A 9,175-nucleotide genomic window follows, 5' to 3' on the forward strand; every position below is an offset into this window, starting at 1 on the left:
GAGGGGCCCCACACTCCCAGCCACCACCTCTGATCCCCAGAGGAAGTGACATGATGGATGGCCACGCCAGCTCAAGTCCCTGTGGGCGGTGACAGAGGGTCAACGACTCACCCTCCAACCATGTCCCAGTCAGGCTTCCCAGCCCCAGAGAAAGATCCACACACAGCCGTCTGGAAGTATTTCCAAGAGTCAGGCCTCAGTACATCCTGCCGCTGAGGGAGCCCTTGGGGTTGATGTGGGTCTGCAGGCCTGGGGGCCTTCAGGGAAGGGTTTGGGGCTAGGGTGGACACAGGCCTAGGGGACTGAGTGGAGCTCATGGAGACACTTCACTGTGGAAAGGAGTTGCTGGGCCTCCAACCCCTGACTTCTCGTTTGCTCTGCCCTGGCTGCCACCTTGCACACCCATGTCCCAGCAGGGCAGTCTCAGGGCTGTGGGTACAGGTGAAGGCAGGAGCCCCACCGGGCCAGGCGGGCCATGCGTATGACATGCCCGCTGTTGCAAAACTGATGTTATCACACCGGAAGAACCCGTGAGTCACTGCCCCACAGGAGGGGCAGTGCCCTAAATCCTCCCAAACAAAGACCCTTTGTCCCCAGACTCCACACCAGGCCCACCCAAACAACCACCAGGTGCACAGCGGGCAGGCATGCCCATAGTGACACTGTGCTGGCAGGCCAGGGGCATGTGGCCCACACCAACAATGCTCTCCAGCCCAAGTGCCAGGCTGCAGAAGACCTCAGGCGGCTGAAGTCCCAGCGATGGAATCCTGCCTGCGGCAGCAGCCTAACCTGGGAGCCCAGTCAGTGAACAGGATGGAGGCCATGGATGACCCGAGGTTCCTGCTGCCACCCAAGGGGCTTCTCCCCAAGACAGGGTGCCAGGAGCCCCTTGTTGGGGGTAAGAAGCCCCTCGCCTTTGACCCTTTCACCAAGCTTCCCCAGCCAGGGAGCACCAAATGCCCTGGGCAGCCATGACGGTGGGCCAGATTGAGGCTCTAGATAGCAACCTCTCTTCCTGGGGCCACCAGCCATCTCTATCCATAAGTCGGTAAGACTGGGTGCCAAGGGCCACTTCTGAGCTCGGTGACTCATCTGAAACCTGCCCCACGACTGTAGCACAGGGGCCTGGTAATTCTGGCCCTGAAGCAAGCCCTAGCTTCAGAGCAGAGACCCCTGGAAACAGAGACCCCACACACACTCCCTCCACAGAAACTCCAGACATTCAGGGGCACCTGTGTGGGGACACTGGGACACACCCTCAGGTTCCTGATGTCATCCGTGTGAACACTCAGCCATCAACTCGAGCACCCGGGACACTGACTGGAGAGGCACAGGCCATTCTTGGTCCGGGTCTGGGGTCCCTGGCTGTCACACCGAGGTGGCTGCAGGTGGAGCCGGGCACCGGGAGGGGCCCACCTCAGCTGGCCACCTGCCCGAGTGTGGGGCTCTGCAGCGCTGGCCTCGCTCTTGGTGTCTCTCATTTCCTGGTCTCTCTGTCTGCCTCTCTCTGTGGGACCCCAGGTCCAAGTCTCTAGGGCTCCATCTTGAACACCACAATCCTTGGTCAAGAGGACCCACAGCCCAGAGAAGGGTGGTGGAGACCCCACCAGGTGCCGCCAGGCCATGGCAAGCCCACTGTCCTGGGAGGCTGCCTCTGGCCCTAGCTCACTCTGCCCAGGGTGGGGCTGCCGCTCCTAGCGGGGCAGAGAAGGGAGGTGTGGACTAGCGATTCAGGGCTGGGCCGGCAGGAGCCCCTGGAAATCAGATGTGAGTGGGGTATCTGCGTCCCAGGGCTCCTGCGTCTCATGGCACTGCAGACATGACATGAGGACAGCATATGCCCAGGCCGTCCTCTCAAGTCTTGTTCTGCCTCCGCCAGGACTTGGGTCCTCAGTGCCTCCACCCATCTGCTCATAGTCCTTCCAATGTGGCCTTTCTCTCTATGGCCAGTGGGACTGGGGCTGCAGGGAAACCCCCGAGCTCCACCTGGGCCCAGTGAGGTGGGCTGCACCAGCAAGGGTCGTGACAGAATTGCAGGGGGCTCCCAAGTCTGGACTTCTTCACCTAGCCTGGGCCCCTGCGACTCATCAGGACCTCAGGAATTGGGAATTTGGGGTAGGGAAAGTCACCTGCCCGAAGCCTGGGCCCCCCAGGTAGCCCTCCCTTCTCAGCCTCCTGGATGGGGGACCCAGGGGTGCTCCACACTGGCCCTTGCAGGTTGTCAGGGATATCCTGCCAAACCTGGCGGCAACTGCCGCAGTGAAGCAGAGACCCCTGCAAACAGGCCCAGCCCCTGACGCCACTCTGGGGGGATCAGGGAGAGAGGTGGGGATGGGTCAGTGGACAAGCCTGCTTGGTACTGCTTCCATGCCTGGCTGGACCAGCCTTCCCACTGCAGATCAGGCTTCAGGGAAGGGCCCTCCCCTGTCTTCCCAGATGAGTCAAGTCCCCGAGGAGGGGCCATAGCCTTGGGCACAGCCTCTTCCTGCCTACTGCTGCACCCCACACCCTGCCCAGAGCCTGCAGACACATCCCTCTGCCTGCTGGCTACCTCCCACCCTGACTCTGGGGGATGATTCCAGGGGGAGGAGTCAGAGGCTAGGGGCCCACTGCCACCTGCTGAGGGCCTGGGTGCCAACCAGAAGGCATACCTGGGTAGTTTGACTCCAGCCCAGGCATCCTGAGGTCTGGGTTTGCCAGAGCCAAAATGGTGTAGCCACAGGTGACCTCAAACCCAAACCTACCACAGAGAGTCAGGGCCTTGGCCAGCAGCTCCTGCCTCAAGGGCCGCGGTGGAAGGCTGCTCTGCCAAGCCCACCCTACCTACTTCCACAGCCCCTGGCCTTTGGGATGTGGAGGCCATCGCTGGGGAAGGTGGCAAGAAGTGGATGCCTGCCGCTTGTCCCTCTCCTGTCTCAGCTGGGCAGCCTGACGCAGCCCACACCTGTGGCTAAGCACACGTGGGCCCACAGGTGCTCGTGGTGTGGTCTGCACACACGTGAACAGTCCCACCCATGGCCTGCACAGGCCTGAATGCTCTTCCTCTCCCCCACAGGAGGCAGCCTCCAGAGCTAGCTGCCTGTCATTCCACATGGCCTGCTCCCCAAGATGAGGCTTCCGGGGCCCTGAGGCCAAACAGGTTGCCTTCTAAGGCGGCACAGATCCTAGGAGAGGGGGTTCCAGGCCATGGGCTGGGACCCACATGGACGTCTGTCCTGGTCCCTCAGAGTCAACACTGCCCCTAGCACATGTGGAAACTGCCAGGAGGCCTGGCTGCTGCTGCAACCTCCCCCAGAGGCAGGAGAGCCTGGGCGCTATGTGGTAGGGACCTCATTAGCCCCCAGGTCTACACTCTATCCTCCAGGGCTGCACGCACACCACCAGGCAGACAACGGCCACCCGCCCACCTCCACCAATGAAATAACCAGGCAGTACCCCGGGGCAACAGAGTACTGGGGCTTTTATTGCTGTGACCACAGGAATCCACTGGGGGTCTTCTCGCCTCCTTCCTCAGAGGGGCAATCACAGGTCCTGACAGGGTGCTCCCTCTGCACCCTCAGGTACCCAGAAGCAGCCCAGAGAAGCTGGAGCCACTCTGGATGGTGAGGACCACCCCGGAGCCGTTGTCCACAAACACGGAGGCATACTGCCCAGCCTGCAGGCACCACGATGGGCATCACTGCCTGTGGGTACCCTGGTCCCACAGCCTCTCCAACACAGGAAGAGCACCTGGGGCCAAGGCCCAGCCCAGATGAAGGACCACCTATGCACCTAAGAGCTGACCCACCAGGCAGTGCCCTCCCGGGCGCTAGGTCCAGGGTCCTGAGTGACTCCCACTGGGCTGTCAGCCCCTGGCCCTGCACCCAGCCACCGTCTCCCTATGGTCTGTGCAGACAGTGGTAGGGAAAGGGCTTCAAGACACACAACCCAAGGGCAGACCCCAAGTGGCTATGACCTGAGTCAGCATGCCACCCTCACCTGCAGCTGCAGCAGCCCTTGCAACTGTGCCGTGAAGACCCTGCTGTTGCTCTCCAGGCCTGAGATGGCCTCCAGGGACCTGGGCAGAGCCAGAGTGAAGGCTCAGATACACTCATGATGCTTGCCTGTGGTCCTGGCCCCAAAGGTGGACCCAGGGACTGGCACACTCACGTGTGGCGGTGACACAGGGACTCGATGCAGATGAGGACACGCACAGTGTCCCGGGCCCGCAGCCGGGCCCTGCCCTGCAGCTCACTATGGTCTGTGGAGACAGTGGTAGGAGAGGGGCTTCAAGACACACAGCCCAAGGGCAGACCCCAAGGGGCTGGGGGAGGGTGGATGTGTGGCCCCAGAACACAGGGCCCCAAATGGGGCAGTAGCATCTCCGATGGCCCCACAGTGTCAGGTGTCCACCCCTGAGGCCTAACCCATCCCCACCCTCAAACACATGGCCCAGCTTGGCTCACCCACGTGTAGGCTGGCGGAAAACTGGAAGATGGCAGAGACTGGGGCTGTGAATCGGCCCGAGGCCAAGCTCAGGCCAGACCCCCGCAGGAAAGCACCCTGGGCAGTGGGCTGTAAGGGGCAGTGAGTGAGCGGCTGGCTGCAGGGCCTGGACCCTCACCCTGCACACCTCACCAGGGGGAGACGCTATTGGCGACAGCCACTGAACCAAGCGGGTCTCATTCTCATGGGAGAACATGGCTGACCCCTGTGTCTACCTCCATCTGAGTTTCAGGGCACAGAACCTAGGCCCCAAAGAGTGGATGGGAACCCAAGAACCCCACACAGAGGGCTTCCCTGCTCCCAGGTTACCCTGGCCCTGCCAGAGTCCTGGTATAAGGAATAGTCTGGGCATACTGGGGGTCCTAACCTTGACCAAGGCCACCCCCACCCTCTGCATGGGCTCCCCAGATCGCCAATGTGTACCTGTGCTCAGACACTGCCCAGTCATGTCCGTGGGCCCATCTCACCTGTAGGGGCCCCACGCTGCTTCCTGTCCCCATAGACCCCCTCTTAGTGAATGAGAACTTGCAGTGGGTGCCCCAGAGATGTCAGGACCTGTCCTGGGCCCACATCCCCACTCACAGCCTGGAAACCCTGCAGCTCCACCAGTGTCTTCTTGTCTACCAGCACGGGGCCCTTCAGCCGGCAGTGAAAGGCCTCAACCATCAGCCATGGGCCAGCCCCACGGGACAGTGGCGGGTCTGGCCATGCTGAGAACCGCCGTTCTGTGGCCTCTGCAGGGAGGAGGCAACCTGGGTGAGGCCCCTGAGGGCCATGTGGGGGCTTTCTGGGCCTGGAGAGGGTTAGGGTTAGCCTCACCCTTCAGCATGTCCTTGAACTCCTGAAGCAGGGCTGCTGGGGCGACTTCCACACCGGGGGGCCCTGGGGGTCCTGGAGGTCCAGGGGGCCCCGGGGGACCCAAGAGGCCTCGCTGGGGAGGCAGGAGAAAGTGAGGGTCCCGGTAGGAGCCAGTGCCACCCCTGCCCTGGGTTTAAACCCTCTGGAGGATCCTGGGAAGGCTGGCCCCGCGGCAGCCCAGGGGCTCACCAACTTCTTGTCTTGGCCTTGACAGCGACAGCGTTTCTTGGAAGAACCATCTTCTGGCCGTCGGACAAAGTTCAACCACGTCTTGTGAGCATCCGAGAACTCAGGCCCTGAGGGCTCCAGCGACTAAAGAGCCAGGGGGGCAAGGCTAGGAAATGACCACCAGACCCCAGTGGCTCCTGCCTGTCCTACTGCGCCCCACAAAGAGCTGGGAACCACAGGTCACTGGGGGAACTCAGGAACATAGGAAACTGCCTTGACCAGTAGGATGGGTCACCCCAGGGACTAGAACCTGATGTCCTGGTGGTGGGACACAGGCAGGACAGGGACAGGTCCTCTATGGAAGCCAGGGCATGATGCCCAGTCTTGGCCTTTATGGCAGGGCCCAGACACCTTTGGCCCTGTTACCATGTGGAAGGGCACACCTGGGTACACACAGGGCTGGGGGTCCTCTCACCAGCCTAATGTGTCCCTGACAGTGAGCCTGGTCCTGGACATGGTATGTGTGTGTGTGGGGAGGTGGGGGGGTGTCAAAGAGAAGACTGTGGACTAGAGAGAGGATGGCCAGTGAGAACGAGTCCTGTCTCGGGGACGATGGGTGAGACCAGCAAGAGTACATGACATGGACAGAAGCATGGCACTATTGGCCTGGCCACTCCAGGGGAGCTGCCACCAAACCAGGCGAGTGGGCCAAGGGGTCCTGACCCAAGGCAGGGTCCAGTCCTGATGTGGACCTAGACCCAACCCAACCAAAGCAGGTCCTGTCTGCTAACTGGTGTCCCTTCCGGTAGATCAGAGGACTCCATCCTGGGGGATTTGGAGAAGCAGGCAGGATGAGATTACCCACCCAGGGAGAGAATGCACCCCTAATCCTGAAACATCCAGAATCTGCTTGTCCCCTCAATGCCTTGTATGGGTCAGTGGTCCCGGGGCCTCAGCACTGAGCCACAAGGGCAGATGCTGCAGGGAGTAGGCAGTGAACAAGCCCACCTCCACCAGGACGAGTAAGGACATTTGGGTAGCTGTCCCACAGAGGTCCTTCCTACTGATCAGTTCCCAGACTGCCCCCTGCCCTTTCCCTAGAGGAACAGCCCTGAGCAAGCAGATAACTGCCACTAATGGCAGCATCACCTGAGGTTTGTGCACTGAGACCCTCTGCCAGTGCCAGGGTCTCCTTCTCCAGGGACATCCCAGGACAGGGCATTTTGCAGGTGGATGCTGACCACACAGAATCCACAGGAAGCTCAGGAATCTGGAGTCTCCAACCTTAGAGGCTGTGGGGCGCCATGCTCTCTACCCCCACCCCTGCCTGAATTAGCAATTACAACTAATGGCAGCAGGTTGCCCAAAGTCCAGGGCCTGTGGCTGCAAAGAGTTAATTGTATCTCCCCCCAGTCCTCCCTCACCTGGGCTCTTGGTGAGTGCCTCTCTTCCCCAACCCCTCTCCGGGCCTGTGGGGATTGAGGGGGCCCCAGTCGGGGCTGTGGCAGACCCCACCAAGGGACCTCTGTGGCAGAGCCTGGGAGGGCATCCGATGACCTCAGTCCCAAAGCGCCCCTGTGCACCTGTGCCCAGGGCCCACGTGTGCCCAGCCTGTGCCTACCTTGGGAGAGCCAGGCAGACCTTCACTGTCAGAAGCTGTGGCGTTGGGGGCCTCTGTGCGCTGGCCAGGCTGCCGCAGCCTCTTGGGCTCCCGCCATGCCCCGACTCCCCAGAGCAAGGCGAGCTGTGGCCAGAGGAGGGCCAGGACTGCGGCCCAGGCCCAGCGCCGCATGGCTGGATGTGGGCGGCAGCAGTGCTGCGAACCCCAGCGGCCAGGAGCTCTCACGGGGGCGGCGGCACTCAGAGTCCCCGCGCGGGGGCGAGGCCCAGGGGCGCGCCCGGCCGCCGCCGGTGCATGTCTGCGGGGCGCGCAAGAGCGGGGGCACAACAGCAGCGTGTCCACTTGAGGCCGACGCCAACTCGCCTTGCGTCGTGCGGTGCCCTCCCAGACGGGCTCCTCTCCCCCAGCCTCTGGGCCTCTGGGCTCCAAGGGGAGGGCTCACGTTGAAACAGTTTGCCCGGCGCCCCAGCGCCCCGACGGCGGGGTGGGATGGGGCGGGGCGGGGCGGTGCAGGGGGCGGGACCCAAACTGACCGTGGACTCCTGCCCTCCTAAGGAGCTGGGGGCTATTGAGGCTTTGGGCCTTGCCTCTCAGGCTGTCTAGTCCTTTGGAAATAGCCCCAGCCTGCCCCTCATCCCTCCTCGGGAGGGTCTCCATCCCAGCTAAGGAGGGGAGGTTGTTCACACTAACCTCTGGCATCTCTCACACCCACCCCTCAGGGCCAGGTCAAGAGTGACCTTGGGTACAGAACCCCAGCCCCTTACTCAGGTCCTGGAGGAGCTCCAGACACAGCTCCCCACCCCACCACACCCCCACCCACCACCCCACACCCCCCGCCCCTGGAACTAAGGGAATAACTGGCTGGTGGGACTTTCCCTCCCCCCAGACATTCCCAGTATAGGGACCCTCCTCCAGTGGGGATAGGCCCACAGGGAGGGACCCACTGGCCTCAGGGCAGGAGTACAGAGGCTGGAGGTCCCAGTTGCTCAGCCCCACACCCTTTGTGGATGTAGGCCTGACCCTTACTGCTTGCCCACTGGGTGCAAAGCATGAGCAGAGAGTTCAGCACAAGGGTGAGTCCTTCCCTCCAAAGACCTCTGGCCAGCAAGATTTCCTTCCACCAGGCTTGTGGGGGAGAGGGGTCCTTTCTGACCACCTCCAGGCTGTGGCAGCAGGTCTCTGGGGCCAGACCACGCCCACAGGCCCTTTGGGTTCAGTCAGTGAGGGGGACCTGTGAGGCTGGTCCACCAGGAACAGTGGCTCCACCCTGGCCCTAGAGGTCCTGGTCTTGGTCCTGGTCCCTGCCTAGCACAGGACACTCCAACCTCCCTAACTTACTGACCCAGAGAAGGTGAAGGTGGACAAGACAGGAGACCCAGCCTCACAGCCCCACCCCTTGCAGAGCTAGGTAGGGAGGTGTCAGGGAAGTGCACACTCTCACCCTCCTACTCTCAGACAGAAGGGCGACCTTCAGGGACAGCAGAGGCCAATCTGGCATCTCCCAAGTACAATGCTAAGGCCTCCACCCTTCAGGAAGCAACATCAGCCCTCCTGTCCACTGGTGAATAGTGGCCATGATGGTGGGGGTGGGTTCAGTACAGCCCCACCCTGGAATCCCAGCACATGGCCCCTAGATGTGCTTTGCACCCAGCATGCTCAGGACCCAGGTGTGGAGTTGGCAAATCCTCAATTCTGGAGTCCCCACCCAGGGCTGCCAGACCTCTCCACAGGTCAGACCCTGCTCTTCTGGGCCACCTACCTCCTACGGGACTCACCTTTTGCGTGAAAGCAGAGTGCACTGGCAGTGAATCCCAGCTCTGTCTCACAGAGGTTCCCCATGGCAGAGGGGAAAGGGTGGGTGGCCAGATATAGGCCTGTAGCAGTGAGGTACTAGGGCAGACTCCACTCCCAGGAGCCCAGAACTCAGGGACAGGCCCCATACAAGTCACCAGCTCTCTGGCTTCAGCATCCCCTCCTTCAAAATCACCTCAAGACACCAAAAGGATCCTCCCTCCTTCACGGGATCACATGCACTATAACCCA

The 9,175-nt window shown here is 61.9% G+C and overlaps 1 protein-coding gene across 4 annotated transcripts; it reads right to left on the bottom strand.

Annotated features, from left to right (window-relative positions):
* Positions 1–3,443: 3,443 nt before the first annotated feature.
* On the bottom strand, positions 3,444–7,646 carry C1qtnf12 (C1q and TNF related 12). Of its 4 annotated transcripts, none has more exons than XM_078024977.1 (8): positions 7,133–7,645; positions 5,533–5,655; positions 5,305–5,416; positions 5,068–5,219; positions 4,446–4,554; positions 4,150–4,240; positions 3,979–4,057; positions 3,444–3,729 (listed from the first exon to the last, which is right to left on the bottom strand). In XM_078024977.1, exons 1-8 carry the CDS (start codon positions 7,301–7,303, stop codon positions 3,523–3,525), a joined length of 1,044 nt encoding a protein of 347 aa, XP_077881103.1. In that variant the 5' UTR covers positions 7,304–7,645; the 3' UTR covers positions 3,444–3,522. The 4 variants fall into 4 exon arrangements, with proteins under 4 accessions (XP_077881103.1, XP_005339323.2, XP_077881104.1 ...); XM_005339266.4 differs by having other exon boundaries at positions 3,444–3,655; positions 7,133–7,643; XM_078024978.1 differs by lacking the exon at positions 4,446–4,554 and having other exon boundaries at positions 7,133–7,646.
* Between the last annotated feature and the right edge of the window lie 1,529 nt (positions 7,647–9,175).

The sequence above is a fragment of the Ictidomys tridecemlineatus genome, chromosome 11 (genome assembly GCF_052094955.1).
Source record: "Ictidomys tridecemlineatus isolate mIctTri1 chromosome 11, mIctTri1.hap1, whole genome shotgun sequence".
In the NCBI taxonomy this organism is placed as follows: Eukaryota; Metazoa; Chordata; class Mammalia; order Rodentia; family Sciuridae; genus Ictidomys; species Ictidomys tridecemlineatus.

Coding starts and splice junctions, on each gene's coding strand:
- C1qtnf12 (XM_078024977.1), bottom strand. CDS start 7,303: ATGCGGCGCTGGGCCTGGGCCGCAGTCCTGGCCCTCCTCTGGCCACAG. Junction 5,220..5,304: donor GTTCAAGGACATGCTGAAGG/GTGAGGCTAACC, acceptor TCCTCCCTGCAG/AGGCCACAGAACGGCGGTTC. Junction 4,241..4,445: donor TTCCGCCAGCCTACACGTGG/GTGAGCCAAGCT, acceptor CTGTCTCCACAG/ACCATAGTGAGCTGCAGGGC.